The 23798-nt window shown below is 33.2% G+C and overlaps 1 protein-coding gene and 1 long non-coding RNA gene across 3 annotated transcripts in view; one reads left to right on the top strand and one right to left on the bottom strand.

Moving 5' to 3' along the window:
* Positions 1-864: 864 nt before the first annotated feature.
* On the top strand, positions 865-22149 carry LOC135844883 (aquaporin-like). Of its 2 annotated transcripts, none has more exons than XM_065363273.1 (6): positions 865-1457; positions 18508-18722; positions 18997-19140; positions 21340-21594; positions 21674-21754; positions 21831-22149. In XM_065363273.1, exons 1-6 carry the CDS (start codon positions 1436-1438, stop codon positions 21978-21980), a joined length of 867 nt encoding a protein of 288 aa, XP_065219345.1. In that variant the 5' UTR covers positions 865-1435; the 3' UTR covers positions 21981-22149. The 2 variants fall into 2 exon arrangements, with proteins under 2 accessions (XP_065219345.1, XP_065219344.1); XM_065363272.1 differs by lacking the exon at positions 865-1457 and adding an exon at positions 4395-4539.
* Positions 4681-23798, bottom strand: part of LOC135844889 (uncharacterized) — a 90053-nt gene continuing 70935 nt past the window's right edge. Inside the window, exon 3 of the long non-coding RNA XR_010558659.1 lies at positions 4681-4760. This is a non-coding gene — a long non-coding RNA (uncharacterized LOC135844889). The remainder of the gene's footprint in view (positions 4761-23798) is intronic.

Below are 23798 nucleotides of genomic sequence, written 5' to 3' on the forward strand. Positions count from 1 at the left end.
AATCAAAATGCCCCCCATTTTGTTAGTAAGGCAAATGGGCTCTAAAATGTTCCTCAGGATCAGCTGAGGGGGGGGGGGGGTGAAATTATTCCTATTTTCATATGCCAGACTAATGTGTTTCATTTCATTTTTCTTAATTTTCGAGTAGTTTTCCACAATTTCGATTTTTTTCTCAAACACAAATTACACTTTACCCATCAAAAACCACAATTTTTGGAAAACAACGTGAATTCAAAGCCAACTAGACCCCTTTGAAGCTAAAATACTCCAATGAATGTTTCCAAACAGATAAGTATACCTTTTCCGAACAAGTTTTCACTTCAGTCATCATTTGCAATCCAACTAACGTAATTCTTTCACAATAGCCAAACGTGGTTCGTTTCGAAACGAAAAAATTCGCTTAAAATTGACGTTTCATAATTTTGGCGACGTTTCAAATTCGCACTTAATAACTATTATCTCACAACGGTCAGAGTAAGTAAATAGGACATCCTATAGTAAAATTACGTAGACTTGGTTCGAGCAATTCGAAGATAGAAAAAATGGCATCCAATTTATATCCAATTATCCACACGTGCATTTCGATAAACACTAGCTACCTAAAATTTAGACTTGAGATTCCGCACGTAACTTCGAGCCTACGTGAAATCGACGTCAATTCAGTAATCATCTAAACGCTAAAACGCGCTAAAATCAGTCTGCGTAAATACTCGTACCAAATACCTATACTTCCGAGCTCACGTAACGTGGGTAACAAATACCTACTACATATCTAAACTTTTTATCACACCAATCGTTTAATCGAACACCAATGACAACACTATACAGTATATGTACAGTACACCAGCTAACCTATGTACCTGTCGAAAGAACAGAGACAAAAAGAGTATAAGCTCGATTCGAACGAGCTTTATGATTATGAATGAGCATACCTATTAGCTACCTACCTACCTACCTACACGTCGTTTGCGCGCACTTCAAGTTTTCAAACGTTTTTACACTTTTTGAAGGTTACAACGGCGAGTTTTGTTTTTTTTTTTCATTTCATTTCACTTCATTTCATCGCGTTATGTATAATATTATGTTGAATATGAGCCGAGCTACCGAACGAGAGTGAGACAGATAGACTGGCTCATACGCGCGATATATCGTTTAATTAACATACAACGGTGCTCGTACCTACGTTAAGTTCGTCGGCATATCACATCGTGTTCATTAAAACGCGTGCAACCGGCTTCAAAAGACGACTACTGAGGCATACTGCCGCAGCAGCCGTATCCAATTCATCTTTTATAATATTTAATAGTGTTTCAATTTTTATCAATTTTTTTTTGAGTCGTCAATTTTCAAACGTCGGTTGTTTCGCAGCACGTGAGTGTACTTCTCGTATGAATCCGAGCCAAAAAATCGCATCGTTGTAGAAAATTTTGCAGACATGACTAAAGAAAAGACCGAAGGTAAGTGTCACCGTCGTTACACTGTCTCTATACCATAGATACTCGTATTTGTACCAATACTCGTAAGTACAACTGATTTATATTTCGCTGAATTATGCAAACAACTGTCGCACTACTTGCACACGTTTAATATGTACCACTACCATAACGTAAACGTACCTATATGTCTGCGTATCTGCTGTCAGATAACATGCGACAAAGTGTTCTATATTGCGTGTATTTAATCAGACATACGATGAATGGGGGAGAAGAGAAGGTACAGGTTAGATTTTCAAATAACTGTCACTTAAACATAGATACAGATAGGTACCTGAACTCGACTAGTAAACGTGTTCATTTTTTCAATACCAGTAAGTTCATTCAAAAGAATACTCGATAGGTGACAACTGATTGAAAAATGGTGTATGGTGTTTTTTTTTCAACAAGAAGATTGGGTTCAATTTCCAGAAGCAAAGTAAAAATCAAAAGATATTTGAAGATTTTCATCGCTCTTTGTTGAATTCTTGTAATAGGATTCCTAATTAAAAATAAGATAACATTTTTCATTTTTCACATAAAGTTGATAGGTAAAATGGAATTTTGCACAATAAAAAGGATCCTGTCAAATTCGCTTACAATAATGATTTTGATGTAAAATTAAGAAAAAACTGTGTAGAACTCTGAGTAGATACTTCATTATAAAAAAAGAAGCTTCGATTTTAAAAACTCAAATGCCAGAAATGCTAGATTTTTCTTCATTTTCATCTTATTCTTTGAACTCTCTTTTGACAGAAAATGATCCTTGTGATCTTCTCCAATGAAAGCCGAGGTAAGCCTCAAATTGGCCTACATTTTCAATAGATAGTCACGAACAAATTTTTTTTTTAAATTTTTAATCGAGATTTGAACATATGTTCACATTATGATACAAAGTAATGTTGAACGACAAGAGATAACGAACTTATCAACTTCCTTTCACATGTTGGCTAATTTCTTTATGGTGATTAGTTGGGCGACTGAAAATCTAAAAATTGCTCATTATAGAGCTAATCTCCCTTCTTAATGAGTTTCGGTAGCAATTTCAAGCTTTTCTCTGGGCTTTCTCTCTTTACTCGTATATGACTGAAAAAAAAAAAATCTCGTGGGAACAGGAACTGAAGATACTCAACTACCTACTTCAGATTCTCTTTATTGAGAGCAGATTTTTTTCGAAGGATTTTGTAACGAAGACTGTAACGTACCTAGTCAATTGATCGAATTGAAAAATATTATGGCCGATACTTTCGGAAAATTGATCACATTTTTTATTTTTGAACTTCATTATTTTCAACATTCAAGGACATTTAACTGCTTAATAATTCATTCCAATAATTCGTGGTACAAGAAAACAAATTCAGAACTTTTCTTTTGCAAAATTTCGTATGTATAGAGCAATTTTTCTAATGACCATTTTCCTGGTACATTTTTTTTTGAATAACGCGAAATCCCTATTTTTGAAAAGATCTCACCCCCCTCCCCCTCATGGGTGACGCTCAACCTCTATGAAGTGGATTCACGTTTTGCAGAGCTTTTTTTCTGTTGAAAATATGCATTACAAAAAGAATTGGGATTGAAATTTTTTTTTTGTTGACAATTGTTTTTTTATTCGAAATGATTAAAATTATCCCCTAACCTTTTTTTCCCACTTTTTGTAGTGGGCACACCAATTTTTGAAATTTTCTAGTCCATAAATTTTTGTACCCCCTTCCTCACCCCAAACATCCTGAAAGAACTGATTTTTGTCTTATCTGTTTAAAAAGTCCTCTGTTTGTTCCAAAATTGCCAAACAAAAGTCTCGTTTTTTTTGTTGCCAATATTGCTTTCAACATTACTATGTTTACTTGTTGCAAATTTGCCCAAGTCAAAAGGTGTCAATTATTGAGGGAAAAAATGTCAAAAAGTGTCCATGTTGGTCAAATTGTCGAAAAAGGCAAATTTTTGCCAAAACTGTCAAACAGTCTTGTTCTCGTCAAGATTGCTCAAAAAATCTGCTATTTGCCAAAATTGTCAAAAAATTACCGTTTTTAGTCAAAATTGTCACAGAGTATCACTTTTTGGCGAATTTACGAAAAGTTGTAATGTTTTTTCGTCAAAATTATCAAGAAGTAGTTTTTTTTATTTAACAGTCAAGTGGTCGTAATTTTTGCCAAAACCATCTAAGAAGCATTGATTTTTGCCTTGCCTGCCTAAAAAGTCCTCTTTTCAGTTCATAGTTCACCAAACAAAAGCCCTGTAATCACAAAATTGCTCAAAAGCTTCTTTTTTTTGGTTCAAATTTCACTTTTTCCTTCAAACTCTTTCATTTTTTTTTCCAGTTATGACAATTTTTCTATATTTTTGAAATTTCCTTTAGGGACACTTTGGGACACCGCGTGCCTCCACAAAACAGCCTTTCTGAATCTGTACTTCACTTCAAGACTAGCTTGAGAAAAATATACGCTTTTAAATTCCTTAACCGGCTGTTTTTTCTTAAACGATAAATCAGTCGACTAAACAACTCTAAAATGAAACAACTTAATAATTGTATTACAAGTCATTCTGGATAAATTCACAAATCGTCAAACCGAGGAAGCCATCAAAATCTGGCTGGAAATCCTAAAATGATTTTAAAATTCCAAAATTTGAAATCAGGAGGAAAGGGAGCAGGCTTATACCTAACGAGTCGTTTTGTTTTAAAGTGTTCGAATTTAAGTAAGTATTTAACGAGTCATTACCACCCTTAATATGCATTTTGAAATTTAAAAAAATAGTAGATAGAAGAATTATCCATTAGCGCAGGTAATTTTACTTTCATCAAGTACCAAGGTAAGTTCTTGGCTTCCGGGAAGCTGTGCCATAATTAGATAACAACTCTGATAACAGATAACCTATTTAAAGCTAGGAAAAAAAGTAAATTGAACGTACAAAATTATTTGGAGAGGTAGTCAGAGATTACATTGCTGTAGACAAACACCTTCGTGAATTGCAAGTTTTTAGGCAGGCACTATTTGCTTTTTAGCCTCTGTTGACAATTTTATACCTATTTTCGGAAATTCATCCATGACATTTATGACTTTAAGAAACAGTAAGTCAAGTATTATCTAAATTATTATGTAGTTATCTCTATAATAAATTTGTTCGGGAACATCAATCCCACTGTGAGATACGATTACCTTATTATGTTTTCTAGTCACAATAGTAAATAAAAATTCTATACACTTACGATTTTCTAATATCATATTGAAAGAGTTTCCCATGCATGGTAATTTTTCTCTTCTTTTTCTGCTTTTTATTCTAATCCATCACCTGCGAATAAAAATTGAAGAATTATTCGAGCATAAAAGCACGTGTAGGTAATTGAATAACATGATTGGTAATTTTTTTTGAGGAATTTTCGAGCCTGAAATTCTCAGTATAAAATCATTATGTTAAGTATAGACGATCCTAAGTTGAAATATGGAGAGAATGGCTGGAGAGAATGTCAAACTGAAAATCAGCGTCATTTTTCCATTTGCTGTCAATATTTATCCCTCCTCCCCCCCAATGCCTTATCTACCTAATTATCTTTCAAAAAGTAAACATTTTTTCCAACAATTTACCATCTGCAAGAGCTCCATTAGAAATTAATTTTTTCAAATTAAATGAGACGAAGGAGGGGAACAGCAGTACCCTTAGTGGTTCAGCTTTGCACTTGAAACATGAACGAAAAAAAAATCGAGGACAAACCATTCAGAATTGTCTTCCCTCAGAATTGAACTCATCAGTTCAGTACACTTCCTCATTGCCAAAAAAATTCTCAAGTTTTTCTAATTTTTGCATCATGTTATTTTTTTACAAGATATACTTTCATTCAAAATCACTAATTCCCTAATTAGAGCGAATACAATTACACTAAATCGAATAACTATGTACAGGTTAGTTATTTTGTTTTGATTTTTTTCAAACGAAAACATAGCGTCTTCTTCGATAAAAATTTATTATCGATTGGTTAATCGCAGTTAATATTCCATTAATTATACCTACTTAGTTGCTCTTGATTCGAAAAATGTAGAGATAAAATGAAAGTTTAACTGATCAAAATTAAGAAGCTAAGTACACGTAATAGGTAGGGAACAGTTTGTTGGGTCTTTTATTCTTGATACTGTATTTAATCGATTTTCCCACTACCATAGTCACAATAGAGGATTTGATATAATACACTGGAGAAGACACAAGAAACTGATACTCATCCAGCTGGATTCTCAAATCACAGCCACAGTTACAGATACGCTCAATTTTTACTCTAACAACCATGGTTTACAGCAAACAGACTCAAACTAAATATCAACAAAAGCAACATCATGATTTGAGTTGTTTTCAAACTTTCTCTAAAATACCTACTCAAAAAATTATAAAATGTTGATATTCTACATGGACCAAATTTTACCAAAATTTTCAAAAATTGACTCCAAAATTCCAAAACTGAATACAGCACTTGAAATCCTGACAAGTACTCGAAGGAAGGGGGAAGGAAGATAACGGATCAGTGTTGTACTCGACCTTTGATGACAAGAGCTTGAGTCGGTAGATATCTAGTAGCAAATCGAAAAATTTTCAAAATCCATATTCCTTTTTCTTTCAATTGCAGCAACCTCTGTTTTTATTCTTAGAAAAAATATTTATCACATCTTCAAAAGTAATAAAAACATATCTAATTTCTGACGCCAAAGTTCCACATCAAACTACAACATCACGTTTTCGTTTGAAATTCTTTTCGATTCGATTCGATTCATCGAACTCTACAGAACGAAACCAGTAACTTTTCCAAAGTGGAATATTTTTCATCCGAAAGAAAACAATACACGACAAACTTGAAACGAGCTGTTTCGACTTTTGAACACCTGGTGACAAAAAAACCTACTTTTGTTTTTTTTTTTTTTACAAACGTGTTTTATCGAATTTCAAATAAAGTATTAACAAAAATCAACCGGCTACCGGAGAGAAATTGCACACTCGTGATACTTTTATAATTTTATGATTTTTTTATCACATTTAATGACTCGTATTGTGTATACAAGATTTTTTTCAACAGCCGATGTACGTGTAAATTAAAGCTCCCTTTCAAGAGTTTGATATCAAAGTATATAAAATATACGAGAATACCTATATTTCGATAGGTATATCGTGATAGGTACATGGGCTTTCGACTTTGACAGTACAAATATAGAAAATGAAAAAAAAAAATTTACACCATGAGCAGGTATACTCGTACGTATCATATATGTACAAGTTCAAGTACTCGTATATATGATACAAGTATAATGACTTCAATTCGGTAACTTAAAAGATACGATCACAAAAAGGGAGGCGACGAAGGAAGTTCCAATCTACGAGTAAATCATACGTACACGTTTCGAACATTTAATACCCCACGAACGTATTTGTATTATTTAATCGAGTTTCTTTTTGTCGGTATTTTCAACGACTTCGTACTTACAATTATGACGATTTACCGCAAAAAAATGCATATAATCGTTGATACCCGCTCCTTCCCACCTCTCCTTTATCTATCGTCCTACGTGTATTCGCGTAAGATAAATCGTCCGCGTCGTCTCTTCGGTATAACAATTAAGTCTTATTATACGTATTTAATGATGGCATTTTTCCTTTCTTTTCCTTATTCTTTATTTGCATCTGATTAATCGTAATTAGGCGAATGGAATTCGTAAAGAAAGTCGACTCGTTCGTATATCGCCGTCTAATTAAAATCATAGCTGTCACCGCCGTCGCGGTTGCGTAATTACCAACGCGGACGAGGAATTAAACGGTTCGATTTTTTTTTCAACGCCAACGAGGGACGTGTTTATGAGATACCCTACTCCCCTCTCCGGCACCTATTTTTGGGCTTATTGATACGATGGACCAGGGATGATTTTTTTTTTAGAATTGGGTAGGTACCTATTTGAGGTGCCTTTTTTTTTCAAAAACTTTCCCACGTATATATTTGCAATATACTCGTACTCGAAGTTAAAAAGTCATTAATAATAATAATGCCTGGTTGAAAAAAATTACAAAACGTACACATGTAAATAAGTACATACATACGTACAACATAGTACACTTTGCAAGAAAAGTATCCAATTAATCTAGCATTCGTCATCGTAAAAGGAAGGGAAAGGGAAGCAAAAAAAGAGAAGTGTACAGAAGGGTACCTATAGTTATATGTATATTATGACGCATAACTCTACATTTAAGGGGATTGCATTTTGTGTTTTATTCTATTTTAAAATTATTCATATTTTTAATTATACGTCTCATTTATTCAAATATCAGAACGTTTACGCAAAAAAAAAAAAATCAAAAAGCGAACCTGGTTTAGTGTTTGACGTTATTTTGCCAAAACGTTATTTAAGGAAAATTGTGTTACGTTACACATACGTAAGTACTGTAAGTCTATTTTTTAAAAAGAAAATGTTGAATTGTAATAATGAGCATGAATTTTCTTCTTCCACGATTTTCAAAAAATAAAAAAACTATCAATTTCTTTCAATTTTTCTGTTTTTTAGGTTTTTATTACTTTTTTCAGTTTTTTTTAATAACTTACTCGTATGGATGTGTGATTATGTACACGAAAATTAATGCTCCACAAACGAGAAATTTATTGCTGAGTAATTTTGTTCCTCTCCATTTTTTTCCGAATGACTTCAGGTCTTTCTAATATTTTTTTAAATCAAAAATTCCGAATCAAAAAATTTGAATTTCGAAAATTTGTAATTCAGGGTTGAACGAAATAAAAAACAAAGGGACATAAAATTATAGACCATAGAATTTTACACTCACCCACGAAACTAAGCTAAGAACGATTTTTTACTAGAAGGCTTTGTTTTTGAGATATTTTGAACAAAGAATAAAAGTTTAAATCTTATTGTTTGTTTGTGGTGGGAAATTGTTGTTGTTGTTTTTTAAAAATCTATCATGAAAGAAAATGAAAGAGAGGAATCGTAATCCATGAAAATACCCATTTGTGGAGAGTGACCTTCTTCAAGGTTCAATTTTGAAATTGGAAAGCTCAAATTTTGTTGATTTTTTTGGAGAGTGGAGGCGAAGAGAGAAGTTTCATCATTTTCAACATTACAAAAATCAGGTATCACAAAAATAATTTTTTTTCGTTGCGAAATTGTAATTTTCGTTCAACCACGAAAAAAAATGTAGGCAAAGGTGCCCTTTTCCCCCAACATTAAGACAGTTCTCATTGATTATACCTACCTACCTACCTACACAAGCTGAAAGTAAAATGTCTGAAAATGAAAACAGAGACATTTTCTACATTTTAAATGAAAATAGGAACCTATTATAAGTATGTTCATCAAATCAAATTCAATGAACTTACTTAAATAAGCCACCGGCTATTCACTGATTGCAAGAGAGTTTTTTGCCTTTAGCTTATAGGTATTGATTGCTTTAATGCATTAAGTTATACTTTTAAATTTTCCTTTGAACAACTCTTGATGATATGATTGAAATAACTCCACACGTTTAGCGGACCAGCTTCGATTTAAAAATTAATTTTTCACTAGTTGAAGCAGAAATTGAAAAATATCCGAAAGTACATCGTCAACCAAATTTTAAAAAACTGAATTCCATTAACTCAATTTTTGGCTAATTTTTAAAAAAATTCAAATTTGTCCATTTTTTATTACTAGGTAACTATTCGATCGAAATGAGGCACGAAAGCTGAAATCGGCTTCATACTATAGGTATATTTTCGACTTATTGAAGCAATCGGTGGTGGTATTGAGCAGTCATTTTGGAACCTAAAGTAAATCTCTGGATTTCCAGTTTGAAAATGGCTGCGATGAAATTCAACACCCTCAAACGTTAATTAATCATGTTCAAAACTCCTTGAATTATTTTAAACTCGACACAATTATCCAGAATCTCTCTTCATGAACTGAAAAACTCAAAAATATGTAGAAGGCACTATAATTGCTTGAAACACTACCTATCGATTCAATAGGTTTAAAATACATACAAGATTCAATGATGGAACGAATTTCAGCTCTCTACCTCAACTCGATCAAAATTCAATTTTTTTCATAAAAAATAAACGAACTCGAAAATAAAAAAATTAGTGAAATATTGAATGAATTCAGCTCCTTGAATTTGGGCTCTTGGAATTTTTGGACATGTGTTTAATTACTCTTCATTCGACTCAGAGATGTCTCTGCTAGTCGGGAAACCTTCTTGAGAAAATGAATTTTGTTTGAGCAATCTCATCGATGGAAAATTTTCTTCCAAGTTGTACACTTGGCTACAGATATTCTAACAATTTTTGAATAGTAAGATCAGTACCTCGGAGAAATTTTCAAAAATGTTGGCAGCCCTGCGATAGAAAATTTTCGACAATTTTTTCAATAGAATTTACCAACACTCTCATTAAAAATATTTGGGCGGTAGCGCACGAACCATTTTTTGTTTTTTAAATATAGAAAATCTCAAATTTATCAATTAGCCGACTTTTGAACGCCAAAAGTACCCTCGAGGCTTGAATCGAGTCGACAATGGTTCAAGAGATGTAAAAATTCAAATCACACCTTCTTAGAGCCGTTTCTGAAATTTTACCCCACACTTGTAGAGTCGTCCAGGTCAAAAAACACAGTTTTTTTTAGGAAATTGCCCTACTTTGAGACCCCCTGGCTCCACCCCTTCTGTCTCGAAGGCCCAAATTTTTTCTGGTGACTTTCCAACTCAAAAAGTACCACTCTTGTGAATTTGATCAAAATCCGCAATACCTATGTAGGTACCAAAGAGTCTAGACCTAAGCCAAGATTTAAATTTATGTCCATATTCCATTCATAATTACCTATTAAAAAAAAAAAAAAAAAAATGAATGAAAAGATAAAGAAACCCGAAAATAGATCGAATTACAGGATGCATTTATTATTTTCCGATAATTAGAATTATTAGTAGGTACATCATGAACATGATGTTCGTTTGTTACAGTTCATTATCGAGTATAGATTCAAAATTCTAACCTTTACGCTTTACCATATAAGCCGAAACTCACTACAAGATAAGGTATTTCTATACGTAACTATATAGGTAGGTAATTAAGAAAAACTCATAATAATACATAAATAAAAACGGAACCGGTTCATTCGGTAGGTGAAGGAATGAACAAAACCGCGATAACGAGAGTAGTGAAATTTTATGGCAAATTCGCAGGTACTTTGCACCTTCGATTCGACTCGGAATAAGTCTGCTAACATTCGGTAATAAAATTATATCACCGCGATGACGATGAGTAATGCATAATCGATACACGCAACACGCATGCATTTTAAATTTTAAATTTCCGATTAACCTCTTTAATAATTCACGAGGTGAGACTAATTTTGGTATAAGTACATTTGATCGAGCTGGATATACTGGCTACTTGCGAACAACTGTGTAAAGCGTTAAATAAAAAAATGTAAGTTTTTTTCAACGATACGTGTTTTTATACGACTTGGTGCTTTGACTTGGGCATGTTAAAAATTTATGTTTGGCGCGTTTCCGAGCATTTTTCTCTTATCAAGCCTAAACCCGGGCGTAAGTAGATGTTTACAAAACAATTTGACGTTTATTTTCGATACGTATACGAGTACACATATTGTTTGACCTTCGATCTCGTAAGACCAATTACGAACCGCTATTCGTAATTAATATCAATAAATTATCGATTATTCGAAAACAATCCTATCGACGGCGTGATTGACGTTTCAAAAGACCACTCAGTGTAAGAGGAATCACCGAATCGCGGTATTGTGTGAATGCTCTAACATGATAATTAAGATAACGAGCTGCCGAAATATAGTCATTGTTTTCTGGCATGCTACATAGATGCTGTTTCAAAGGTCTGCGACCTTTCCAGTGTTCATCAATTGGATCGGAATTCGAAGTGATATCGATGGAATTTAGTATTTTAGTATTTGAAGGGTTCCTTTCCAAGTCGGCCTAAGTCCATTTTTATCATTTTTGAGTTAGCAGCGCCATCTGCTGGTACAGGTCGGTTAACACCTTTATCACCTTGTCCCAACACCTGGCGATACTTTTTTCGCTCAGGAGCGCTGTTTTGCCGGCTCGAAAAAACAGCTGATTATTCCAAAGTGGCCTAAATCATACATTTTTTAAGAATTTGTATACAAGTGCGGTTGTGCCGGTTTTTTTTTCAAGTTTTTCAACGATTTTCGAGAGACGAAATTTGAAGGTGCTTCGAATGAAATTGTTTCAGAAATGTATTAAATTAATGATTCGTGAATTTTTTTTTGAAAAAACGCGTTTTTCAGCTCTTTTTCGAAATTTTTAACATCAGATAATTCCAAATGGGCCTAAGTCCACTTTTTCTGACTGTTTGACGCGCTCTGGAGCTGAAAATACAGTGTTGCCAATGCCATATTGAAAAATCCCGCCAGATTGATCCTAAAAAACCGCTAAAAACCGCTAAATTCCCTATAGCAAAATCGCTAGACTTCCCGCTAGATTTTCATCATTTTTTTAAAACCTCAAGTCATGTAAAAAATACAAAACTGATGAAGATTCAATTTGTTGAAATTTTAAAACTGTTCAAAAATAACTAAAAATTAAAAAACAGTGAAATCATTCAAAAATTACCAAAGAATTGATGAAATTGAGTGGATGGCTTTTACAAAAATTGAATTTCATTGATTTTTTTTTTCAAAAATTCAATATTTTTTAGCTGAAATGCTGAATTTGTGAATTAAAATGGTAAAAGTGGCCATGAAGTCAAAAACGCTAGACTTCCCGCTAGCCGCTAGATCAACAATTTTTGGCGGTTTTCTATGTTCAAAATCGCTAGGAATGGCGGGAAAATCGCTAAATTGGCAACGCTGTGAAAATACGCAAAATTAAAAAAATACCAATACGGTACTTTAAAGCAGAAAGATCAAGCTTCACAACCATATAATCACATCATTTATTATTGAAGCGGAAGGGCGAGAAAAACACTTATTTGTGTTTTTCTCGAAACAAAAAAAATGGACTTAGGCCGACTTGGAAAGGAACCCTTCATTTCTACTATTTCATTCTTGAACGAAGTTTGAAGGAAAATTCTTCAGTATGGTTTTGAAATGAAGTCCACTCTTTTCAAATTTTAAATAAAGTTTGATAAAGAGATTTCGATAACAATAAAATGATTCTTCGAGTACCTCATTCCCGAACCGGCGAACGACTGAAAAATACACCGTAAAAGTATTATAAACATCACAAGAATGTTACCAAAAAATTGACGGTACATATTATTTAGGTAAAATTGCGCAAAAATAGTATATTTACAGGAAATCAACTAAATAATGTGTTCACAAAATAGCCAAGAAATTTGTGAAAATTGAAGAAAAGTTCACAGAATTACCAAAACTGACTTATCAGTTATTGAAAATTAGGTACTATAAATCAATAAAAAAAATCAACTGCAAGTGAGCAAACTTTGCAAACATTTCTCAAAAATTTGTTAAAATATCCTAAAATTAGTTGGGAATGATGTAATACTTTGAAATTTGAGTAAAATAACACAGAAACCGATAAAGTCGATTAATATCATCAAAACGGAATAAATTTTGGCAAAAATTACACAAAATATCATAAAAACTGTCAAATGAACATAAATCTGTAAATTATCAAAAATTTATGAAAAATGTAGCGAAATTGATGTGAATTTAGCAACACAACTGCTTGAAACATCGTTCATAGTTGATAATGTATCTCAAAATTCGAGTGAAATGTAGCAAAACCCAAACATAATGTTCAGTGCCTATCCTAGGTGTGTACTTAATCAAAAAAAAAAAAAAAAAAAAATGAAAAAGTATGACCTTTTGATGACTTTTGGATGATCAAATTTTCGTTTTTGGGCGACCTTAATTTTCTTGAAATGACGTAAGTTCCAAATTCAACTTTGACGACAGATTTTTTTAGAGCTTTTCGTGCTGGTCACTGAAAAAAATAATGAAAAATTGAATCACGTCAGGTTTTTTTTTCACATTTTCAGTGATCATTACACTACCTTATTATCACTGAAATTCTATACATTTTTGGCTACTCTCAAGTTACATAATTATTTCTAGTACCTACTTAATGATTTTCCAGTTTTTGTTATTCCTTACTACCTATCTGATTTTTTTCATGATAACGAATTCAATACTAATACATTTATATTATTGTTCTATTTTATGTAATTTTGCACAATTTTTTTTCATACTGAGCATTTTTGCGATATTTTGCTCAAATTTTCACAATGTTTCACCAATTTTCAGGTCATTTAAATAATTTTAAAAGTACATATTTCAATGAATTTTCAAGCAGTTTTCGCAAAATTTTGCTCAATTATGCTAATTTTTCACCAATTTATGACAATCTACAGTAACTGGGAGGTCAATTCGGCAATAATTTTTATAATAATTTCTGCATTATCGACAAATTATCATTCAATTTTAAAAATATTTGATAAATTTTTCATAAAACATCGTTCAATTTTTGGCCAAGAGAATGAATTTTTGATGACTTTGATAACCTGTAAAACACCTTGGTACATCCAGCTGAAATAAATAGGAATGGAGGGGGGGGGGGGTAGAGGGAGCAAAACCAGATTTTTAGGCATAAAAAATCGAAAGGGAAAATTTTCCAAAAGTCACTGGAGCCTCTTAAATGACTTGAACTCACCTGAAGTCGTCTTCAGAGAGTGTTAATTGGAGTACAGAGTAAATTTCGGCTTTTCATCTCCATTTGATGAAATTTTGTGGAAATTTCAAGTTTCAGAAATCTACTGGAGACTCCAGTAATTTTCAAAAGGTTGCTGGCGACTCCAAAACGACTTGAAATCTACCTGCAGTCGACTTCATAGCGTATTGAAATCAGTTTTTAGAATGAATTTCGGCTTTCCAACTCCATTAGATAAAATTTTGTGGGAATTTCAAGATACAAAAATCTGCTGGAGGCTCCAGAACAACTCTAAACGTTCTGAAACAGCTTCCAATCGATTTGGCGGGTCAAAAATAGGGTATACTTACCTCAAATTTCAGCTTTCTAGGTCAATTTGGTAAGATTTTGATTTTCCCTCCTCATTTTTAGCCTTGATTTGATTTTCAAAAATTCACCAAAAATCGAAAAAGGCTTTTTAGCACTTTGATGAATTTTTGTCTGCTCTTTCGATCTACTTTTGATGTTGCAACGCAAAATCTGCAATTTCGTTCATGGTTCATAATTTAATGAATCATGGAACACAGCTTTAAAAAATATTCGAATCAAATCACTGAATTTTTGATCTTAATCATGATTCGAATCGTTCCCTATCCTTTATAGAAAAAAAAACTTACATACCCTTAGTTGCTCTCCAATGACTCAATTCAGTGAAAAAATCATTTGCGAACTATGATTTCATATTACTAAAAAAGATTAGGCTGATTCAAGAAATTTTTCATTTTTTAAGCGATTCATTCGAGAACGAATTCTTCTCATAGGGAGACCAAATACATTGAAATTGAGGAATTCCGCTCTTCCAGTCCTTTTGTTTCAAATTCTTCATCGCTTCGTTGAAAATTTAAGCGTTCGAATGAATTCAAATTCTAAAGACTGCAGACTTACAGTCGACTTCAGACGTAACTTCGTTGCAAATTATCGAAATCGCGAAAAGATAGACAAGTCTTCAGCGAAAAAAAAAATGAAGAGGGAAGGAAGTAAACGAACACATACACTCATACCCGCCCATCTACGTACTCCTGAGATGGTATAAAAACGAATACTTCTTTTCAATAACCGTTACACCTTGTTAATCATCTATGTGAACGGAATTTTTAAACATTAGGTAGGTACCTTCATTGTTTTCTCGTATGCAACACGCACACTCGCATATGAATGTAAAAATTACCACCTCATCCTCTCTTGGGAAAAAGCGGAAAAACTTTGATGGAGAGACGGATGAAATGAAATCGAAGTCAGCGTGTGCCATACCATCTCTTGCTCTTTGTCTTTGTTATGCTATGTGTAGCGTTTAGTTACCTTCGATTGATTCGATTCGAATTCGATTCAATCGACGATGCAAAAACTTTGTACTCGAATTCGAATGCATTGTAAATATAAATACCTACCTAATGTGTATAGCGAACAATACTCTTACCCTAAAGTACGCGTTAAGATTTTTCAAAATTATTCCCTTTGACGGTATACTTATATTTATGAATTGTAGTTTATTTTCAAAGTGTGTATAAAAGTTGGATCCGAGAGCTGCGTTGCGGCTTTGTATGTACTTTATACTCTTAAACTTCACTTGGAGTGTAAATGTGCCACATTTTGGTGGTCGTTGTTATCGTATGAAATTCACTTCTACGTCTCCCCCACCTCCCCACCTTGCCGTTAGTTTCGTTTATAATGTTCGTAGTAACCGATAAAGCTTTTTGAAGAGGTTTACAAGAGAATGTAATGTGTGTAGCGTTAAAAAACAGGACGGAGAATTCGAGTTTAATTTATAGAGAAAAATTCGACGATAACCAGAAAGAGATTTTTTTCTCGCTATAGGCAATAAAGAGAGAAGAGTCAACTACTATAAAAGAAACACAGCGAATCTTAATTAAGTTTTTTTTTTTTTTATTTTGAAATAATTTCGTAACCGAGAAAAACTACCTCTATAGAGTGAATCTTTGGAACGCAGTAAAACGGTTCAATTAACGTTTGAAATACATTACCGAGAACTGTGATGTCGAATATAGCCCATTATCGGATGGCTCGCGAAATAATCAGCGAATTTTCACGCTACGATGAAAACAAATGGAAATCGTCGTTTCTTTATCGAATACCGAAGATTTTATTAAATTTTCAAAATAATAAAGCCGAAAACGACTGAAAAGAATTTTTTTATGCTTCGCAATCGCTCGATGAAGAATGAAAAAATCGACCGTTCGATGTTACACTATTTTTATATGAATGACACTTACCTACTATGATTTTATTGAAACGGAATTGTTCGCGAATGATTGAGTCTATTTTCATTTCACTTTACGAATTGCGATGTGAAGTTCTCGTTGCTTAGAATTATAATCTAACATGAAAGAAAAGAGCTGTTCTGTTCGACGATTTAATTCGTAAAAATTTTTCATTCTCGAATTGAACGATTCGCACTTTTCTAAATACATACATAAGTACTTCAATCGTAAAAAAAATGAATCATCAAACTGCCTTGACGAAAATATGCCTGAACATTGTGCATAATTATTACTTTGTTTGAAAAATTATTCATATAATTATTTTTTCACGAAATACCTCGTTCGTTCGCGAATGATTCGTTCAGAAAATGAAAACTTTCTTATATTTGTAATTCAACTAAACTGTTATCAGAAAAAAGAAATCGTGGGTCATTTTTCTCAATTTCCTTCAGCCATGAAAAAGCTAGCTTGGTATGAAAAATCCTCATTCACAAACGATTCTTTTCACTGAATCGAATTTTCCAACGAAATGCCTCGTTCGTTCGCGAATGATTCGCTCAGAAAATAGTGTCTGGTGAATCAACCAGGAATCGCGAGCCATAAAAAAGCCATCTTGGTATGAAAAATGTTCGTTCGCGAACGATTCATTCTACAGCATTGAATCATTCGAGAACGACTATCAGTTTTTGGTGGAAAGAATCGTAAGCATTCTGCGAAGGAATTCTCAAAGTTTTAGACCCGTTTGATTGATATTTAATTATTCAGTATTCATCTCAAGCCCTCAGAAAATCTCAGCTGGAAACAAATTGCCCCTTTCAGGCCCTACCTCTCTCTACCTCTGAAAATTCAATTTTTAGACTTTCTAATTCGATATCAATATTCGAGAAAAACAAATTGAAAATAATCTTGCGATTAATTTCGACCAAATCTTCAGAGAAATTATTGTAGTTCGGGTATTTCATTCATTGACAATCCTGCCCTCAGTTTCGAACTGAGGTACCTAGAAGAACTAAGAGAATATCAAAATTTGAATTTCCACATTTTAAAACCAAGGCATTGCTCTTATGAAACCTCCCCTCCCCTCCCCTCCCCTCATCCATTCAACTTCCAGGAAAATTCGAAAAAACCTATCAAATGTGAATAAGTATGCTTGCCTAACCTTCGAGTTGCAGGAGAAAGAATACGTTCTTTCGAAAATGTTCCACTTAGGATTAAATTTCTTCTTGTTCATTTTTTTTTTTTTGAGAATTCCAAATACAAATTGAGTTCACTTCACTTCCCATTCGGATGATTATGATTGATAAAAATAAATTAAAAATGACCTCTCGTGTGTGGCCAAATTCATCATATAAAAGGCGGCACGTTACAATCAGTTGATCTTTGACAGAATGTCAACAATATTGGGTGAAATATTTGCATACATTATCTAATTTTTCGATAAAGAACACGACGTTCGAAAACCCGAGTCAGAAAACTTGAATATTCTTTCATTAAGTAGTATTGAAGAGTAACAAAACCTCGCTTTATTTGCTGAATTGTGAATAAGTAACACATGGAGCTGGAGTCAAAGGAAACGGAACTACCAAATTATTTTCAAAAATTGTGTTTCGTGTGCGATGTTATTTTTTCGGGTACATCCTATTTGAAGCTTATTTTTTTTCTCAAAGTTTGTTAGATTATGAGACGTGATTTTTTTTTTTGTTACCCATCATCAAACTTCATTTATATTTGTTTGTATTTTTTTCGTTGTCTATTACATATTTGTAATTTGGTCAACACTATTAAAATACATACCAACATTTTATAAAGTTAAATAAGATGTCCATTGAAAGCTAAGAAAGGGGAGAAAGATGAAACACAGCAATTACTTAACTTGAATCAACATCTCAAGTTCATAGCTTTATTAGTAGAGCTTTTAGCCATCAACTTTTGTCATTAGAGAAACTTCTAGTCTGAAATCGATAGACCGATGTATCGGATTACAAATTAATAGAGTTAATTTCTCCTTACGAGTTAATGAAGATACCACTTTCGCTACACCGAATGAGTCTATTTTACTCGTAGTTACGTAGTACTATATAGATTAATTGTCTGATATGTTGCAGATTTTATCAAGACCGCATTCACCTTGGAGGACTTTCAAGGTCTAGGACGACGCAAAATATGGAGACTGGTGAACCTATTTTTATCTGAATTTTTCGCGACGGCTGTCACAGTGTATTTGGGATGTGCTATAATTCAGTCTGGTCTGTTTGGAAAACCTCAAAATCATCTTACTATTGCGATAGGTTTCTCATTCGCTGTCGGAACTTCTATTACGGTAAAAATCCCCAATACAATATTATGAGTAGGCCTATTGTAAATTGTTCAATTTTTCTTGGTCAATTGTAAATCTAAAAAATGAAAAAAATGACAATATTGATTCCACATTCGAGCTGCGAAATCAAAGCTGTCAATTTACTTTTCAGAGACTTGAAATTGGCTAAAAAATAAATATGTACTTACAACTAGCTCGAGTGCTCACAACAGGGCGGTTTTACCTTACTTGAGATTATTTTGAAATATTCATTTCAATTTTTTTTTTCACATTACAGTTATTTGGTCATATCAGTGGATCTCATATCAATCCATGTTTATCTCTAACGTCGGTGATACTTGGAAAAATGTCTTTCTACGTGGCTCTGCTTTACTCAGTAGCACAATGTTTAGGATCATTGTTCGGATACGCTTTGACGAGGGTAAGTTCTTTCTTTATTATATTTTTATACCTTAAACTATACTCATACAAAATGTACTGGTTTCACAGCACTGACATAAGTATTAGATACCTCTTCAGCCTTTTAAAGATACTGGAACCAAAAAAACGAGAAATTCGTCTTATTTTAAATCAATTTATTCAATTCTGAACAAACCTTAGGTACTCCAGGTCACAAAATTTCGTTGAACTTGATCGAAGACCTGGCTTTGCAATTTTTTGAGGGGTATTTCCAGGTAAAATAGGTGAAATGTCTCTGTCCCCAAATTTAAAAAACTTCATAAAATGTTTGAAGTCAGCTACATAGAAAAAATTATAGCTCCGGAGGTGCCCTTGGAGGGAAATATGGGTCCTCCAGAGGGAACATTTTCGAAAAAATCCTGATGGTTTCCTCCAGCCACCCAGCCAGCTCAAGAAAAAAATGGTCCGGTTTCAAAAAAAAAAAGGTTAGGTGGGTTTCTTCGTCAACCAAGGTCATTGCCATCAAAATCTAAAGCCACAATCAAGGTTTCTACTAAGAAATATTGAAGATTTGAAAGTCGCTCATTTCGAGGTGAATTCGTGTTATTTTCTGCTCAAATATTTCGCAGCAATTTTAGTAAAACATCGAAAAATATAGTTTTCGAAATTGGGAAAATATTTTGAGAAACAGATGGTGCCAATTTTTTGATCATTATTGCGAATTCCAAAAAATCAAGAAGACGGCCCAAAACTCATCAAATTTTTTTGGTTTTTTGAAATCGGCCATAATGATTTAAAAATTGGCACCATTGCATTCTAAAGCATTTCCCGAGTTTCAGAAACTACATACATACCTACACATAAATCTTTCGATGTTTAGTCATAATTAGGAAATATTAGAGAGGAAAATATTCTCAAAACACGAATTACGTTTGAATAAGTGATTTTTAATTTTTCAATCGCTGAGTAAAACTGTAAGTGCCCAGTGGGTTTGAATTTTGTGAACAGTTTTTCTCAAAAAAGGTTGGGTAGGAGCTGGAACAAAAAAGCACGATTTTTCCAGAATTTTCCTCCGTTTGAGGACTCAACTTCCCTCCATGGGCACCTCCCACCTCCAGAGCTAACAAATTTTCTGGCTGACTTACAACTCAAAATGAAATAAGTAATTCGTCACTAAATTTGATCACTCTGACATTTTTTCGCGATTCACCTCAATGTGCATAATGTAAGCTAGGTATTGTTTTATTCAAAAAATCTAGAATTTCGTTACAGCGGTTTTCGACATTTTCAGTCAAAAAGGAATAAGCGATAGTAGACTACCTATTTATTTACACAAATTTTAGTGCATTCTTCGAGAAATAAAACATGACTGGGGGCTCCAGAGCATCTAAAAAACACTTAAAGTCAACTAAGTTTGTCAAAATTTAAAATACAAGTAGGTACAGTATTTTTTTTTTTTTGAAAACGATATTTGAAAAGTTGTTTGTAATCAAGTAAATAGGTTTTAATTGCGTTTATGGGTAGTCATTTGGAAAAATTTTATGGCCTTTTTTTAAAAACCTGGATTTTCTAAAAAAAAAAAAAATAGATGGAGGATTCCAAACTGAAAATGGCTTGGAACCGTTGAACTGTTTTCAATCGATTGGAAGTGTGAAGAAGCTAAAGAATAGGGTTTTTCTACCTAAACAGAAAATTTCAAAGATTCTTCTTCAAATTTAGATTTTTTTTGAATTTTTTTACCCAAATTTGGTTTTTAAAATTTTCCAAAACATTCAAAAATGAATTTCAGAACCTGAGATTTTGACTGGTGAGGAATTTTCTCATGCTCTTTCGATGTTACTTCGTCTAGCACAAACATTTTTCTTCCAGTGGGAATACAATACCTTCTTAGTTGCTTATTCTTGAACGAATTACTTATATGGCATTTTTCACCAGTGCAATGATAGAAAATCTCACTTATTATTTCCTTTGGAAGAGAAAACCCATAATATGATAAAGACGGATAATTTGAATCATATAGGAACTTGAAAAAGTTAAATTTTCCATCCTCATGATTTGATTAAAAAAACAGCATGGTTCTGTTTTAGCCTCAAGTTGTTGATCTGAAATAAATATCTTTACTCACTTGTACCACAAAATGCTCAGCTGTTTTCTCATCCCAATATCCCATCTCACAATACAAAAACGTTGAACTTAATCCATTTGTATCCTCCTTCCACAGGGTATTCTGACACCTGAAGCATCACAAATCGCCAGCCAAACAATTACAAGTTATAATTTCACATTTTACTGCGACAGATGTGTTAATGCGTACAACCCTCAATTCACCGTTTGGCAAACGGTGTTCGCCGAAGTATGGGGTACTGGTATTTTGATCTGGGCTGTGTGCAGTGCTTGGGATTCACGTAACAAACATCTTCATGACTCGATGCCTGTCAAATTCGCCGTTGTAATGGTTGCTATCGTAATACCCACCGTAAGTCATTTATTCTTATTTTAGTACCTCTAACCTACCCATATTCATCATTAATTCATCTTTTGATCAAATTTTCCAGGGCTTATACAGTAGTTGCAGTTTGAACCCAGCCAGAAGTTTTGGACCAGCTTTATACAACGGTCTATGGGAATATCACTGGGTAAATTACATTTTTCAGACATGTTCCCTGGCTCATCAACATCACTAATACTAAATTTTCTCCTTCAATATTGCAGATCTATTGGGTAGGTCCCATTCTCGGTACCCTAATTACAGCTGTACCATACAGACTGATCTTCAAACCATCTCATATGGAAGTGATTCCGGAATCTAAACGAGATCCTGCCACACTATCTTTACGAAACAATAAAGACGATGACGCTTAACTCGACTTAATTTTTTTACATAAAATGTATTTCTTTTCTAAATTTTTCGTTCAAATTGTATAAGATTATGAAATTTTTTGTGTAAGTATGTACTCGTTTTCGTGTCGTGTTTTTCTTCATTTTTTTCAGCCTATTTTTTTCAATACGAAAATATATTATTTTTAAATAACGATTTATCATAATCTTATCTATCTATTGTCACGTTGTATAGACTCACTTTTTTTTTGCATCGATACTACCTCCTCTCCTTATCATCATTATAGCATGGCATGTGACCAGACCTCAACGTACTCAAACTCTTACCTCCACGCCGCAGCTTCTGGCGACGTTTCATTTGGTTTTATCTCGAAAATTTTGCAACCCTATTAACGGAAACAACTCGCATTACTTCATTACATTTGTAATTAGGTATATGTCACCCTTGATAATAGCTCACCGGCAATAAAGGTATCTTTTTTATGACATTCTAAACTAGTACGTAGGCTACCTATATGTATAAAGTACCTATTTGAGTTCGAATCGATCCAGTTGCCAGTTGTAATTTCAGATACGTTGCCTTCCATTCCACATCTACTTGGCAACTAAAAAAACCACAATCCATACATGTTTACGAGAAATTATCCATCTGAGAGAATACCGAAGAGGGAAAGATTGCGGAATACGAAACTCGCATTATTTGATCGTACCTACATTCGTCGACGATTTGCGAATACTTAAACCAATTTCTGGTTATTTTTCATTCTTCGTTCATTTCGCTGATTTTCAGCTCAGAGTAAAACTTGCAGTAAGCACCTAGCAGGGTGCAAATACGGATATGGAATCGATTCACTGTTGTAGGTTTTAGGTAGGTACCTACTACTAGTACACATTTACACTATACGCAGACCATCGACGTTAGCGAGAATTTTACACTTTTTTTTTCATTTCTTTAAAGCCAATTTCTACTTATTTTCTTTCTTCTTCGAATGTACGAAGAATTGTTGCTTTTAACGGAAATTGCATTTTATTTTCCGAAGAAAAAAAATCGTATCTCGTATTTTGTAACCACTCTTTATCCCCATTGACTATCTTATTGGTAATCGTGTCTCAGAATATAGGTCGAAGATGGTTGAATCGGAGATTCAATTTGGTGAAATTCTTTTATAAAATGGGAGTAGAAGGAAGATTCGTTGGAGATACAGTAGAATTCTTTTTAAAACGCCAAGAAAAATTTTCACGTGTGGAACCTAAAAAATTGGAAGAATTGTTCAAAAGTAAAAAAAAAACAAATTTCAATTTTTTGCAAAAATCAAAGTTGATTCAAAAAGTTGTGAAAAATTGTCAAATGGCAAAAAATAATGTTCATATCATGCAATAATAAAAGGTAAAAAATCAATACACAAAATTCGACATAAATTACTCATTCGATTCAAATTTTCCGCTCTCTTTCAACTTAGTTACATACTTAGAATAGAAAGTTGAAGACGATTAAAAAGAAAAACTAGACAGCTAAGCAAAGCTTAGCTGCAAAGTGTGCGTAGCTAGCTGCCTTTTCTACAGCTATAACCGTTATTACATCTAGGTAGTGCATAAGTGAATCAACCATGTCACAGTGACGAGAATTTTTGAAACTCTCACTGCTTCAAAATAATAATTGTTTTTCAGTGTTTTCATATTTTCCAAATTACAATAGGTATTTCAGAATAATTTATAAGCTTGTATTGCTTCTAAATTTAAAAATTTCTAGTTGTTATTCATAGTTTACATTGTTTTAAAATTTACAAAATTTCAAATCAATTTCCCGAATTCCCTATCGCTACAATTTCATGAAGTTTTCAA

The sequence above is a fragment of the Planococcus citri genome, chromosome 4 (assembly GCF_950023065.1).
Source record: "Planococcus citri chromosome 4, ihPlaCitr1.1, whole genome shotgun sequence".
NCBI lineage: Eukaryota > Metazoa > Arthropoda > Insecta > Hemiptera > Pseudococcidae > Planococcus > Planococcus citri.

Coding starts and splice junctions, on each gene's coding strand:
- LOC135844883 (XM_065363272.1), top strand. CDS start 4,515: ATGACATTTATGACTTTAAGAAACA. Junction 18,723..18,996: donor CTGTCGGAACTTCTATTACG/GTAAAAATCCCC, acceptor TTCACATTACAG/TTATTTGGTCATATCAGTGG. Junction 21,595..21,673: donor TTGCTATCGTAATACCCACC/GTAAGTCATTTA, acceptor CAAATTTTCCAG/GGCTTATACAGTAGTTGCAG.